This window comes from Astyanax mexicanus, chromosome 11 (genome assembly GCF_023375975.1).
Source record: "Astyanax mexicanus isolate ESR-SI-001 chromosome 11, AstMex3_surface, whole genome shotgun sequence".
In the NCBI taxonomy this organism is placed as follows: domain Eukaryota; kingdom Metazoa; phylum Chordata; class Actinopteri; order Characiformes; family Acestrorhamphidae; genus Astyanax; species Astyanax mexicanus.
Genome location: NC_064418.1, coordinates 51,217,856 through 51,233,595, shown reverse-complemented (window position 1 = coordinate 51,233,595; position 15,740 = coordinate 51,217,856). Strand labels below are relative to the sequence as shown.

The window sequence follows — 15,740 nt, the reverse complement described above, 5'->3', positions numbered from 1 at the left end:
CTATTTTAATGATCTGGTGATTTTTTTATAAGAGTAAATTTATGATAAAGGTCTTGTTGAGGTTTTAAAACCCTTGAATAAAATAATAATTTGATTATAGAGGAGTTTAATCTCACAGTCGGAGTCTTTAGCGAAGACGCTCTCGGAGATCTCGGAGGGGTCGCTCTCTCCGACCGAGTTCACGGCTCGGATCCTGAAGATGTACTGCTTCTCCGGGACGATTCCCTCCTCGTCTCCGGCTCGGTACTTCAGCTCTTTAACCGGCCGAGAGTTCACCCTCATCCACTTCCCCGTCCCCGCCTCACACAGCTCGATATGATACCCGATCACCGGACTGCCCCCGCTACGCTCCGGAGCTTTCCACGCGATGGAGAGGTGATCCCGCGCTGCTTCAGTCACGTGCAGGTCCTGAGGAGGAGACGGGGGACCTGGAGGAACAGTTAAGAATACATAGATTTATATTTATATATTTATATTTATACATTTATATATTTATATTTATATATGGCAGAAAACTAGTAAATTAATTTCTGCTTTTAATATTCTCATAAATAATCTCGTTAAATCTGCAAATCAACCAATTAATCAATCAATCAACCTTTATTTTGACTCGGAAGTACATTGATATCAACTCTCACTTTCAATGTAGCCGAGTGTTTACAAATACAGGGACTGACTACATTTAATAACATTAAATAAAAAAACATAGATAAAAAAACAGTTAAAAGCTTAAAGCAGTTCAACCTAAACCTAACTTTTACACAGTACAATTAAAATAAATAAATAACTAATAAAAAAAAGTAATAATAATACAAGACTATTAAAAATAAAATAAAGAAACAAACTAAGAGAAGAACTAAAATGTTCCAGGGACGTTCTTAAAATGTGACACAATAACAATGTTATTGTTAAAGGTATACAAATACTGCAGAACACTACTAACATTATGGAAACATTAAAAGTAGCATTCCTAAAAACTAAATCCACTAAAAATGTAAAAGTTACTAGAATATTTAAAAACAATTAATTAAAACACAGTTTAAAAACAAACGTTAAGTCAGATGTTATCAGTAACTCAGATAAGAGATAACATTATAAGAATGTTTAGTAATTTGTTGAAAAAGTTCCAGAAACGTTCTGAAAACGTGTGACAAAACAAAGGTTTGCATCACAGCGTTATCAGAACGTTTCTTACATAACTTTGCCAACTAGACAAATCAAATACTAACGTTGTGGAAACTTTAAAAGTAACATTCCCAAAACTAAAAAAAAAACATTAATGTTAAGAACATCCAGAAAGCTGTAAAAACTGAACGTTCTAAACATGTAAAACGTAACGTTCAGAAAACGTTCTACTACTAACCAAAAACTGTTAGCTGGGAAGGCTACGGATTAAAAAAATAATATGTAATTTATAGGATTTCGGAGATAATATTTAATTTTTAAATAATCGCTACAGTTTTAATTGTTATAACTATATATTTCGGCGGTACCTGTGGGGTCCTCCACCACCACGATGTCGGTGGGTTCGCTGGGGTGCCCGACTCCGGCCTCGTTCTCAGCGAGAACCTGGAACTGAACCTCGGTTCCCTCGATCACGTCCGTCACTCTGTACTGACAGTCTGGACCCGAGGTCTTCCCAGATTTCACCCAGCGGGTTCCCAGCTTCTCCTTCTTCTCAATAACATACCTGAAATACAGGTTAAACACACAATATATTAATATATATATATATGTGTGTATTAAGTGACGGGGCTTTTTAAAGCAGCAGACCCTAATTTCCTCATATTCTTTATTATACTTAGAAATTGAAAGCAGTCGTATTTCTGTGGTGGAAATTGGGAAAATATACTGTAATTATTACCATACCTCCATCTAATACTGTATTTATAGTATATTTACTATAAACACTGAGTGAACTGATAGGTTTATTGGCTGTAATCACTGTCTATATTCAAACAAAACAATTATTATACTCAAAAGAAGGAGTATGTGATATATCCCTAAAATAAAAATAGTGAGATACTCCAGGGTGTTATTGAAATAACAATATTCTTGGTGATATTACAAAAAAAATAAACCAATAAAAAATATATATATTTTCCGGAATATAATATTACAAAAGTTTAGAAGCTTAGAAGTAGAAACAAATAATTCTAAAATATAACTTACCAACCCCCTGATTATTCTGTACAAAACAATAACAGTGCAACAAAATAAAAAAAAAAATACTAAAGTGTTGCCTAATAAATGCAAACAAACAATTAAAAAACTAAAAACAGTAAATAGCAAAACAAATACAATATAGACTGTTTTCAAGAATATCAAGATATCACAATATTTTGGTGACATTATTGCATACAAAATGCAATAATAGCATATGGCAAACCTCTACTCAAAAACAGCACTTTGTTTACAGCAATGTATTTACTGTATATTAACCTGCATTAAAAGTACTCTTCCACATACAGGATACTGTTATTTTTTCTGCAGTTACACACTCTCACCAGAGAGGGCTCCAAATCCCCAACTCACCAAATCTTACAGACTGTTGCTTTAATTTCAAGGCATTTCATTTGAACGTTATTCCACAATTTTGTAGTGAATTTACCTCAGGATGGGTCTGCCACCGTCGTTTTTGGGAGCCTCCCATTTCAGATCAACGTGGGTCTTCGATACGCCGGTAACGGCCAGATTATAGGGAGGTCCGGGAGTAGCTGTAGAGTACAGAGCGATTAAAAATGTAATTATAACATTATATAGATATATAGACACAGCTATCAATCAATATTAATCATATTCAAATATTAATAATCAACCATAAATAAACTGAAGGTTGCCAGATATCTGTTTCTTACTGAAAGTGTCTTTGGCGAGAACCGAGTCGACCAGTTCGCAGTACTCGCTGATGCCGACGGCGTTCTCGGCGGCCACGCGGAACACGTAGAGCGAGCCGTCGTTCAGCGGCGTGACCGTGTGCGTGAGCTCCTTCACCGTGGTGTCCACCGCCTGCCAGCCCTTACGCCTCACGTCCCGCTTCTCCACGATGTAGTTGGTGACGGGTGAGCCGCCGTCTCTCTCGGGGGCCGTCCACTTCAGCTCGGCGCTGTTCCGGGAAATATTCACCACCTCCAGCCAGCGGGGCGGCGACGGCGGGTCTGAACACGGGAGGAAACGGGTTAATACACTTCTGATTATATAACATAGAGCTCTGTTTTAATTTATTCAGACTGAAAACTGATATAATAATACTGTATGATACAGCTGGACAATAGAAAATAGAAATAGAATAGAAAAAATTAAAACGTGAAACATGCATTTATTGTGATCAATTGTCAGCAAGTAATCCAGCTCAGAAAAACAGTTAGTATATCTGATAATCTACAACTCTAGGCATCATAATACTGAAAATAAATCTAGAAATCTAGAAAGAGGTTTTTAGACTAAACTCTAGAATTATTTAGTAAACAAAAAAAAAGTGTTAAACAAACCAGAATATGTTTTATATTTTACATTTTTTATTTCAGTTTCATGAGGGAGAGTCTCCTGGAAAGTCTCCTTTTATAGTATCCTCAAGTGCAGTCACCGCAAATATCATCAAAAATGTCATAATGATGGAACTGGCACTAATCAGGACAAGATAAATTCACTAACCTCCGTATTTTGGTTTATTTAACACCTTTAAGTTACTACATGATTCCTTATGTGTTCCTTCATAATCTGAATCACTTCCCCATTTACTATATAGGGAAATTTAAGGTGGTAAGATATTTAAGGTGGTTGGATATTTAAGGTGGTTGTATATTTAATGTGATTAGATATTTAAGGTGATTATATATTTAAGGTGGTTAGATGTGTAAGGTGGTTTGATATTTAAGGTGATTATATATTTAAGGTGGTTATATATTTAAGGTGGTTAGATGTGTAAGGTGGTTTGATATTTAAGGTGATTATATATTTAAGGTGGTTAGATGTGTAAGGTGGTTTGATATTTAAGGTGATTATATATTTAAGGTGGTTATATATTTAAGGTGATTATATATTTAAGGTGGTTAGATGTGTAAGGTGGTTTGATATTTAAGGTGATTATATATTTAAGGTGGTTAGATGTTTAAGGTGGTTGGATATTTAAGGTGGTTGTATATTTAATGTGATTATATATTTAAGGTGGTTATATATTTTAGGTGGTTCGTTATTTAAGGTGGTTAAATGGTTAAGGTGGTTAGATGTGTAAGGTGGTTTGATATTTAAGATGGTAAGATATTTAAGGTGGTAAGATATTTAAGGTGGTAAGATATTTAAGGTGGTTATATTATATTTAAGGTGGTTCATTATTTAAGGTGGTTAGATATTTAAGGTGGTTAAATGCTTAAGGTGGTTAGATGTGTAAGGTGGTTTGATATTTAAGATGGTTGGATATTTAAGGTGGTAAGATATTTAAGGTGGTAAGATATTTAAAGTGGTAAGATATTTAAGGTGGTTATATATTTAAGGTGGTTTGATATTTAAGGTGATTATATATTTAAGGTGGTTAGATGTGTAAGGTGGTTGGATATTTAAGGTGGTTGTATATTTAATGTGATTAGATATTTAAGGTGGTTATATATTTAAGGTGGTTCATTATTTAAGGTGGTTAGATATTTAAGGTGGTTAAATGGTTAATGTGGTTAGATGTGTAAGATGGTTTGATATTTAAGGTGGTAAGATATTTAAGGTGGTAAGATATTTAAGGTGGTTATATATTTAAGTTGGTTGGATATTTAAGGCGGTACGGCGGTTAGGAATGACTCACTGAGTCTCTCTTTGCAGAGCACTGGGTTGCTGGGCTCGCTGGGTTCGCTCTCTCCGGCGGCGTTCACGGCTCTGACCCGGAAGGAGTACTCCTGCTTCTCCATCAGTCCCCTCAGGAAGAACTCCAGGGCGGGGATCCCGTCCGCGACCCGGACCCACTCCTCAGTTCCGCTCTTCAGCAGCTCGATGATGTAGGACTCGATCTTGGCGCCGCCGTCGTGCTCGGGCTTCGTCCACTGCAGGAACGCCGAGGTCTTCGCCACGTCTTTAACCGTGGGCTTACCGGGAGGCCAGGGAGGATCTACAGCACAGACAGCACGGTCACCACGATGCTTTACAATTACATTTACATTAAACTGTACACTATTATAACAGATATAAAACTCAGCAATCAAACAATCAACGTGCAACTAGAGTAATTCAAGTAATTCAACATTAATGTAACTAATACTTTAATAAACTTAGACTTTAATACAAACATAATTATTATTTAAAATGTATGGAAACAAACACTTTACAGTCTAAGACTGCCTGAAGTCTGAAAACTAACCAGTTAATCTCCATGGGATTCAGGTAACTACCGTTTGATTGTAATTTAGCAGTTTTTCATTTCTTAAAAATACCACTGTACACTTTAGAATACACATTTTATATAGAATATATAAACACCAGTTACCATGGCAACACGTTTACCATTAAACTGCCTCCACCATGTTTGACAGTTGATGTGGAACATAATCATAAGTCATTTGCTCTCATTTCTTTTTTACTAAAGTTATTCATGGTTTTATATTTTAAGTTCCTTTTTGTCAATCTGGTCTTACTGTTCTCGAGTGGTTCATGTTCTTGATTGTTGTCAGAGTGTGTAGTCCAAAACCTGGATTACTCCTTTTCCATTATTGGACAATATGCGCTCAAGGACTACAATCCTCAGCATGCACCTGAAACTATCATGTGACCGGACTCACAGCCAATCAGATCTCGTTCTCTCGCTCGTCATCCCCGTAGTTCTAGATTGTTTTCAGCTGCTGATAATTTTCTTTTGTATTAAAAACCTGTCTGTTTGTGTATCTTGTGGCGAAGTATTGCCACTGTTTATCCAGCAACACACAAGAAGTATAAACCTGTTTAAATTTGCATTTATGACTCGGTTTTCTCCTTCAAATTCATTCTTTGTCTGTTTTTGCCCCTTATATTAAAGCCTCATCTAATCTTTTTACTGCGAGCGTCTGATTACAGTCTGTACAGTTACAGTTGTAAAATTTTAGAGAATGATATATCTATATCCTCCAGAGTGTTTTAGACATGACTAGGAGTTGTATTTTATTCATCATGTAAAATAATGAACATTTCCTGTGCTAATTATGTAAATTCAGCTGTAATTCCTCAACAGTTTACGCCTATATTTTATTAAAGTTAGAAAAGTGTACTCTTTAAATGCATTGTGACTGTTTTTGTTCAAATCCACTTAAAATGTATTTTATATCGCTGTTAAAGTACTTCTTGGTCTGACTGTGTATCACATGTAGTGCTACGTAAATCAGGAAATGGAATTTACCGATAGGATCTTTGATCAGGATCGGGTCGGTCTCTTTGCTCGGTTTTCCAGGTCCGGCGAGATTCTCGGCCAGAACTCTGAACTTATACTTCTTTCTGGTGGGTAATCCTCTCACCCTGTAACCAACACAAAACACAAAATCATACCAATTATTAGAGAATATTACAGTTTATTAGAGTTTAATAGAGTTAATTCTATCACTGCTGAAGTTTTTACCTCATAGTCGTGTCTCTAACTGGTGTTTTATTGCATCTGATCCATTTATCAGCTTCCGGCTCGAATCTCTCCACCCAGTATCCGGTGATGGGGCTTCCGCCGTCCTCGTCCGGCTCGTACCAGCTCAGAGTCACTGCGTCTTTAGCGATATCGGCTGCCTGCAGCTTGTACGGGGGTCCAGGGGGATCTGGGTAAAATATTAGTGTTAGAATATGTTATCTAGCATATACACAGTGCTGTGAAAATGTATTTCCCCCTTACAGATTTCTATTGTTATCACTGGCCTACGGAAATTACTCCAAAAGGGCATGGACAACTCATCCAGGAGGTCACAAAAGAACCAGATAGCAGTAAATACTAACTGAGCTAAGCACTAGTTAGCACTTTCTTTGTTCAGAGGTGAGTATATCAGACTGTAGCCTGCTTGTTTACTGTGTTAAAACAAGCTACGTGCATTAATTCAATTCAATTCAATTTTATTTATATAGCGCTTTTTACAACAAAGGTTGTCACAAAGCCGCTTTACAGGAAAAACAGGTCCACGCCTCTTATGAGCAGCACCACAGAGATGCCAATTTTATGGTGACACAGTAGCAAGGAATTAGTCGCTAACGATTAGCCGCTAATGCTAATGTTCCAGCCTTAGTGCTGGAGAAATCTGGAAATCTAAGCTTACTTTTTAAATAAACAGTTTTCAGAGGAGAAATCTGGAAATCTAAGCTTACTTTAAATAAAGGGAAGCACTTTACTGACCTAAATAAACAGTTTTCAGAGGACAAATCTGTGCAGATTAACATCTAGTGCTCGATTAACTTTAAAGGATTTTGATTTTCTTTTTTTAAGAATTACAGTTTTGTTTACTTAGCTTAGCTTTACTTTACTTAACTTCACTTAACTTAGTTAAGTTACGTTAGCTACCCCCCACCACCCAGTGGTGAGACCTGCTGAATTAGAAGGCAAACATCCTGGCAACACCTTTATTCCTTACTAGTATCGCATAATGTGCATTACAATCCAATACACCTTATAGTGCGAAAAACACGGTAATAATGAATATTGAAGTATTTAAAGTAAGAGTTAACGTACCGAAGGGGTATCTGGCGACGATGGGAGCGTGCTCCGCCGGCAGGCCGACGCCGAACTGGTTTTCAGCGTAGACTCTGAAGATGTACTCTTTGAAGGTGACGAGTTTGGTGGCTTTGTAGGTGGTCTGCTTCACGGTGGAGGAGAGTTTGTACCAGATCTCGCTGTCCGTCGCTCTCCTCTCTACGATGTAGTTCGTCACCTTGGAGCCGCCGTCGTCTCGGGGAGGATTCCAGGCCAGCAGACACGACTCGCTGGTGATCTCCGAGATATCGAACGCTGCTGGAGGACCAGGCTTATCTACAATCAGAGACAAGCAGTTAGAGGTGAACTTATCACATCGTTTTCACAAAAATACCCCAAAATATGGTGATATTATTTTAGGGTACAACATTTCTGCTGTTTGTGGGAAAAGGAAAATGATTACTAGACTCTAGTGTCTCATTTCCTATAAATTATTAATAATAACATCTACTAGAGGCATAAGTATCACTTATTTTACTTATATCCTGAATATATGGAGATATTTGGAGTGCATTATTATTAGTATTATGACATTCTGGATCATTGATTTACTTACTGTTACAATCTGATGAAATTAAGGTTTAATTAGGGGTATGCCTTATATTATATCGCATGCTATAATATCTGCAAATAAATGTTTGTATTTATTTCATTGCAGTATATATTGTAGTATATATTCTTGAAATTATTATAAAAAAAAAAATGTTTTATCATATTGCCAATGATAATAATTATCGCAAAAATACCCTTTAATATCATGATTTAATTTTAGTGCCATATCGGACACCCATAAAAATCAATCACTGAAATCTTTAGGGTTGAGAGATATGGTCCTAAAATCTGTAAACTTTGGTCAGTTTAGTAAACAACAATGACTTACCAAGAGTCAGATTTTATATGAAATAATGTGTTGTAATGCAACAAAATACGTAAAGTAACATAAAAAAATAATAATACCCCTGAAATGCAGACTATTTAGAGCATGGAGATAAAAGCTAGATAAAAAAGCTTCTTTTAAAAGTGGATTATTTGCTTCAAACACAAAAACAATGATAAAACAGTTCAAATACTTTGATTAAAGGTTTACTTTCAAAAAAATAAGTTCTATCACGATTTCTAGAACAAATGTTAAACTTTAAATTTATAAAACTGTTGTGTAGTTTTATGCTGCATCTGGATTTTATTTTATTTTTAATTCAGTCATATTACATTTTTTATCACAGCAAGGAAAATGCATACATTAAAATACACACTGTAAAGTAGTAGAAACACAGACTTGTGTAAAAGTAAAAGTACACAATTAAAAAAAGGTTGAAGTGTTCTTAAGTGGAAGTATATATTTCTTTTTGATTAGAATAAGAGAAATACAGACAGTAAATTAGATATATATTCAGTATATTCAGAAATGGGTAAATATATACTGGGAGATGAAGATGAAAGTGTTACCGAGGATGTTGACGTCGACGGTTGCCGTGGCGCGGCCGCTGCTGTTCACCGCCTCCACGATGTAGGTGGCGGTGTCGTCTCTGGTGGTTTTGGCGATGGATACGGAGGAGTGTCCGGGTTTGGTGTCGATGGCGATTCTGTCGTCCTCTTTCAGGATCAGGTCGGCCTTCGACCATTTCACCTTGGGCTCGGGTTTGCCGGTGATGTCGGCCGGGAGCTCGATCTTAGTGCCGGCTTTAGCGGTGAGACCGGCCAGCAGCTTAGCATCCAGCTGAATCTCTGGAGGCTCTGAAACACGGAAACGGAAAATAGAGAGAGATTAAATTTAATCTTAAATAAAGAGGGAAAGAGTGTGAGCAAACATTAAGTTGGCTTTGAAAAGTGCACTAATATTGGTGAAAAATTAAGGTGTTAGCATTAAATTGTGGCTAAATGCTAACGTCAAAAACGTTCGGCTAAACTTTGGCTGATAGAGCAATGTCCAAAAACCTTTGGTTACATGGTTACTATGGAATCCCAGGTTGCTGCTAAGTGGGCGTTGTGTTGTTGCTATGGTTTACCAAGTGGTTGCTAAGGTGTTCAGTTATTTGGCTAAAAGTGTTCAAAAAACTTTTGGCTAAATGCTAAAGTCCAAAAACCTTCGGATACATGGTTACTATGGAATCCCAGGTTGTTGCTAAGTGGGTGCTGTGCCGTTACTATGGTTTGCCAAGTGGTTGTTAAGGTGTTTAGTTGTTTCTATGGAATTTCAGCTGCTCATTAAGGTTGTTTAAAGCACAAGCAGCTTAATCAGGCACAATTCTGTGTTTCTACACTAAGTTCACTTTTCCAAGCTTATTTAATTATTATAGCAATATTAAATCCCATATATTCCATATAATACAGAATAGAAACAGGAGAAATATGGGGTTTAAGTACCTTTAGGATCAACAGCCAAGATCTCGTCGGTGGCTTTGCAGGGTTTACCGGAGCCGAGTCGGTTCTGGGCACGGACGCGGTACGCGTACCACTGACCCTCTGTCAGACCCGTAACCTCCAGCCTGAGACACGGGTAAAGAGAGAATAAAAAATAGCAATTTGATTATTATTATTATTATTATTATTATTATTATTATTATTATTAGTTTGAGACTAAAACAGATATATATATATAACCCTGTGTTCACACTGACAGACAACAAGCTGCTCATGTTGCTTAGCATGCAGGCTAATCTAGCTAGTGAATGGAGTTAAATCCACAGACACTACAGCTCTGGAAGAAAATAAGAGAGCACTTAAAAATGATGAGTTTCTTTGATTTTACCAAATTAAAAACCTCTGGAATATAATCAAGAGGAAGATGGATGATCACAAACCATCAAACCACCAAACTGAACTGCTTGAATTTTTGCACCAGGAGTAAAGCAGCATAAAGTTATCCAAAAGCAGTGTGTAAGACTGGTGGAGGAGAACATGATGCAGAGATGCATGAAATTAAAACTGTGAATAAAAACCAACCAGGGTTATTCCACCAAATATTGATTATTTCTGAACTCTTAAAACTTTATGAATATGAACTTGTTTTCTTTGCATTATAAACTTATAAACCTATAAATAGCAAAATCAGAGAAACTGATTCAGAAACTAAAGTGCTCTCTTCATTTTTTACAGAGCTGTATGTATGAAAAAGGTGTCTGCTAGTGTGAATGCAGGATTAGCTTTAATAAAAACGTTCTGTAGTTTTACTTGAGGTCGGTGATGGGGTCTCCACACGGCTCCCACTTGTCGGTGCCGCGCTGGCATTTATCCACCGTGTAGCTTTTAACCGGAGCGCCGCCGTCCCACTTGGGCGGCTCCCAGGAGAGGAAGATGCCCTTCGCTGATTTATCTCTCCATTTCAGATTCTCAGGAGGATCTGGAACAGCTGTGAGCAGATAAAGATAAAGCAGTGTAAGTATTAGATAGATACTGTGTTTATCATGCATTTCTTATGGAATAGAATTGAACCACTTCCCCTTATAAAGAGTTCTTCATGCAGAGACGGGTTAATGTGATGTAGCGTCTGAAGACGCTACATGACAATGGCTGTGATTGGTCGAGAGACAACTCGAAGCCGCAGAAAATATGCCAGCTTAAAAGCTATAGAAAGTTCTGGAAAGTTCGCAAAAGTTTTTTAAAGCTCTTAAAAGCTCACATAAGCACTCAAAAGCTCTGGAAAGTTCAAAAAAGTTTTCAAAGTTTGTTAAAGCTCTGGAAATCTTGCAAAAGCTCTTAAAAGCTCTTGAAAGCTCTTGAAAGCTCACATACGCACTCAAAAGCACTTAAAATGAAAGCTCTGAAAAGCTTGTGAATGCTCTGGAAGTTCTTATGTGAGCTCTTAAAAGCTCTCAAAAGTTCTTAAAACGAAAACTGTTAAAAGCTCTTGAGAAGTCTGGAAAGTTTTCAAAGGTTTTCAATGCTTGTGAGTGCTCTGGAAAGCTCTGGAAATCTTGCAAAAGCTAATCAAAAGCTCTTGAACACTCATGAATTTGTTTTGTGGGAAGGGAATGGTGATATTTAAAAGCCAGTAGAGTTAGGGTATGATTGCTTATTTTTTTGTTGTTGTAACGCTCCACTCACTGGCTGGAGAGGATACGTTGACTGGATCGTCGATGTACGCCGGTTCTCCAGGTCCGCACTTATTACAGGCCGTAACTCTGAACAGGTACTCCTTTCCCTCGATGACGTCTGTTATAGTGTACTCCTGATCCTGAACTCCAGACATCACCTGAAACACAACATAAAGAATTAAAACAGTGAAGTTAGTGATTAGTGAAGGATCTTTAGTTTAGTTTTAGTTATTTTAGTGTTTTGTATTGAGAGATTCAGACCTTAACCCAGGTCTTTCTGGAGACGTCTCGTTTCTCGATCTGGTATCCGGTCAGTGGGCTTCCTCCATCGTGATCCGGAGCTTCCCACATCAGATGCACATGTTTCCTCGTCACTTCTGCTACCTTGAAGTCTTTGGGAGCACTTGGAGATGCTGGAGAAAAATAGTGATAGTGAACAGTGAGAGAGATTAGTTACTGATGGATTAAAAGCATAAGTTTTTACTTAAGCTTGGTGAATTTAATAAAACCGTTAATCTCGATATGTGTAATAGAAATGGAATAAAATATACAAAGAAAACCTTAATAAAGAAAGTTAAAGTATCAGTATTTATTTATTTATAACACTAAAAACATCAAACAAAACACAGTGAATTCACAAATAGTGTTTTTTTAAGCAATATATGTTTTTAATAGTAAACTTAAGACAGTTGATGATGTTAAATATAATGAAAATGTTCCTACGACATCATTTAAAGAAGACTGTATCTTGTAGTTTTGAGTATTCTTAGTTTTCATTCATAGTTTTTTGTTGTGCCTCTATATGTGGGACAGTATTTCTAACTTTACTACTCAACATTAAAATGATCCTCTTTATTTTAAAATAAAAAAAAACATTTGATTTGATTTGATATTTATGATATTTTGATTTCAATACGATTCCGTTACGAGAATTATTAAAATTCTATGATTTAGTTGACTTTTATATTTTATTGTTTATGTATAAGGCTCATAAAAATACATTTCCTTCAAACATCCAATTAGATTTTGTTAAGATATTTTTGTTAGGAGTTGTTTTAATCTTAAGGCTATAGAAATGTTTGTAAAACCTAAATTTTAATCTAGTTTGAAGAAGCGGTGTAATTTAATTCAAGAAATAAGATTATGGAATAATTTAGAGAGTGATGTTAAAAATGTTAGATCAGTGTGTGTGTTTAAAAGAATGATAAAAGTTGGTTTGTATAAAAAATATGAAATAGTATAATAATAGAGAAGGATTTGATGTATTTTGTTTTAGACTTGTTTTTTTTGGAAAGTTACTATTGTTCTAAATTATTTTTGGTATAAAAGGGGCAGATTTTATAAGATTTTTTCTTTTTTCTGCTGCCTTTCATTTTATTTGTGATTTGTATTTTTTTTCCTACTGTATATAAAATGTATTTTATTTATAATGAAATGAATAAATCTTCTAAATAAATAAATAAATATATTTCCTGGTCCTACAGCTGAAATTAAACTGATATAATGATGAACTGAGGTACCGATGACGTTGACGAGGACCTCTCCGGAGACGCTGCTCACGTCGTTCTCCAGCGTCAGGGAGTACGTTCCTTTATCTGGACGGACGCTGGGCGTCACCACCAGCTCGGTGAAGGTGCTCTTGGTCACCGTGGACACTCTGTCTCCGGCCGCGAGCTCCTTCTCTCCAAACGTCCACCTCGCCGTGGGGGTGGGGTATCCGGTGAGGGGGACGCGGATGATCAGAGAGTTGGGGACGATGACCTCCAGCCCGTCCTTAAAGGCGCTGAGGTCCAGAGTCGGAGCGACTGAATAAAGAGGAGAACAGATTAATATAAAATTCTGTATTTCAGCTGAGTTTATAGAGTGTTTATAATACTCTAATAGTGTTTATAATACGTACAGTGTGGGTCGTCTGCCAGCACCGGTCCAATAACATTGGAGGGGTCGGACTGACCAGCGGCGTTCTCCGCGATAACCCGGTATCTGTATTTCTTTCCATGTTTCAGTCCAGACATCTGAGGAGAAGCGTAAATATATATTTAACACATTTTAATAATATATTTATCAATGATTTTTTATTTTACTACTGACATTTGTCTATAGACAGAATAACACATACTAAAAACACATTTTACTATGGGTTTTCACTTGTTTTGCCACTTTAAGTGTTCATTTGTAACTCCGCCCCCTCGTTACCTGCCCCCCGGTGTTTCGTGTTTCCTGTCCCCTTCTGTGTATATGTAGCCCATTGTTTTCAGTGTTAGTTTGTCGGTTCTCGTACGTCTTTATGTCTGTTAGGTTGTTGGTTTTCTTTGTTTCTATTCTGTTTATTTATTGTTTCTATGTTTTGGATTATTTCTTTATTATTATTATTTTTTTTTTTCAAAAACACTCTCTGCGTCCTCTCCTTGCTGTACCCTGATATTTGGCTTATTTAACACTTTATTGTGTACTAAATAATTCTATATGTGTTCCTTCATAGTTTTGATGTCTTCAGTGTTAATCTACAATGTAGAAATGAATAAAAATAAAGAAATAAACATTAAATAAGAAGGGGGGTGTCCAAACCAAATACTGAAAACACAGTTTTTAATTGTTTTTCTACTTTTTTCTACAGTTTACATATACAGAAACATGTTTATTTAAATGTATTAAATTAGATGAAATAGCGAATAAATGTGTTTTTGTCTTGCTTTCCAAGAAAAAGCTATTTAATACATAACACAGTGTGTCTAATAATGAGTCTCAGAATCCAGTAAAGAGTTTCTTCTCCTGAAATATGACTTAAAATTAAAAAGTCATTGTTCAGTATAAATTATTTGGTTGCCAGACGTTCTGTGAATCCCTAGTTTTTACAGAAACAGTAAAATCGTGTACAGAAACAGGTAAATATTAGCTGTGAGGGTTTACCCTGTACAGAAGGTCTTGGCACAGTCTGGCGTTGCATCTCAGCCACTTGTCGGTGTCCTCCTCACACCTCTCGATGATGTACCCGGTGATCACACTGCCGCCGTTCCTGAGGGGCGTCTCCCAGGAGAGGAGACACGCCTCCTTGGTCTGCTCCGAGTGTGATAGGTTGAGGGGTGGGCTGGGTCTCTCTGTGGAAGAGAGTAATAACACGGATATTTAGGGTTAAATCTGAGATTTAAGGTTATTTATTAAAGATATTAATTAGTAAACGTTTGTAAAGTGTGTTAGTGATTCTAACCGATGGGATCCATGATTTTAACCGGGTCGGTGGCAGCGCTCGGTTTGCCGGGGCCGGCCTTGTTCTCGGCTCTGACGCGGAAAATATACTCCTTATTCTCGATCACGTCGTTAATCACGGCGGAGCGGTCCTGAGCTTTAGTCACCAGAACCGGAGACCACTTCACCGAGGTTCTGTCTCTCAGCTCGATGATGTAGGAGGTGATTTCTGAGCCGCCGTCGTGGAGAGGAGGCTCCCAGGAGACGGTGGCGGCGAATTTACTGACGTTTCCAACCGTGACATTCTGAGGGGCGTCAGGAACATCTGAAATTGTAAAAAAATATGATTATTTATTAATTATTCATTAATTACAGCACTCGGTTCAGATACTGTGTAGATCAGGGGTGTCAAACTCATTGTTTTACTGGAAAACCCAATACTATGTGCATCTCTTTCAATTATATATGGTACTAAAATTATATTATAATATTTTAGGGTGAAAAAAAAAGTTGGTGTTTTTTGGGTATTTTTATATATATTTTTTGCATCCACCAAAAAGCCTTGATTGCAAACCATTTAAAAATAAAATTATGTACCGTGTTGCAAAACGTCTCTGGCAACCTGAAATATTGGGCTAGTTTAAGCTTTTTTTTAAGGTTTTTATACTTTTAATTTGAATTTATTTGCTGAATCTGGCAACCCTGCTCTCAGTGAAGGTCTCTGGTGGAGCTGCATTTTAGAAACAGCAGAATGCAACATTTATTGGGGTTTAAACACTGAGAATATGTGTACATGTACAATAAGCTGATGCACAGCTGAGTACAGGTGTTGTCTTGTCCCCTATCTG

The 15,740-nt window shown here is 36.9% G+C and overlaps 1 protein-coding gene across 1 annotated transcript in view; it reads right to left on the bottom strand.

Moving 5' to 3' along the window:
- ttn.2 (titin, tandem duplicate 2) overlaps positions 1 to 15,740 on the bottom strand; it is a 285,809-nt gene that overhangs the window by 101,230 nt on the left and 168,839 nt on the right. The window contains exons 135-151 of the mRNA XM_049484655.1: positions 14,915 to 15,217; positions 14,617 to 14,804; positions 13,607 to 13,721; positions 13,227 to 13,511; positions 11,968 to 12,119; positions 11,717 to 11,864; positions 10,844 to 11,021; positions 10,037 to 10,158; positions 9,119 to 9,406; positions 7,652 to 7,948; positions 6,566 to 6,752; positions 6,350 to 6,465; positions 4,793 to 5,092; positions 2,859 to 3,158; positions 2,612 to 2,717; positions 1,494 to 1,690; positions 117 to 428 (exon numbers count right to left, since the gene is read on the bottom strand). Coding sequence (XP_049340612.1) covers positions 117 to 428; positions 1,494 to 1,690; positions 2,612 to 2,717; positions 2,859 to 3,158; positions 4,793 to 5,092; positions 6,350 to 6,465; positions 6,566 to 6,752; positions 7,652 to 7,948; positions 9,119 to 9,406; positions 10,037 to 10,158; positions 10,844 to 11,021; positions 11,717 to 11,864; positions 11,968 to 12,119; positions 13,227 to 13,511; positions 13,607 to 13,721; positions 14,617 to 14,804; positions 14,915 to 15,217 — 3,594 coding nt within the window. The remainder of the gene's footprint in view (positions 1 to 116; positions 429 to 1,493; positions 1,691 to 2,611; positions 2,718 to 2,858; positions 3,159 to 4,792; positions 5,093 to 6,349; positions 6,466 to 6,565; positions 6,753 to 7,651; positions 7,949 to 9,118; positions 9,407 to 10,036; positions 10,159 to 10,843; positions 11,022 to 11,716; positions 11,865 to 11,967; positions 12,120 to 13,226; positions 13,512 to 13,606; positions 13,722 to 14,616; positions 14,805 to 14,914; positions 15,218 to 15,740) is intronic.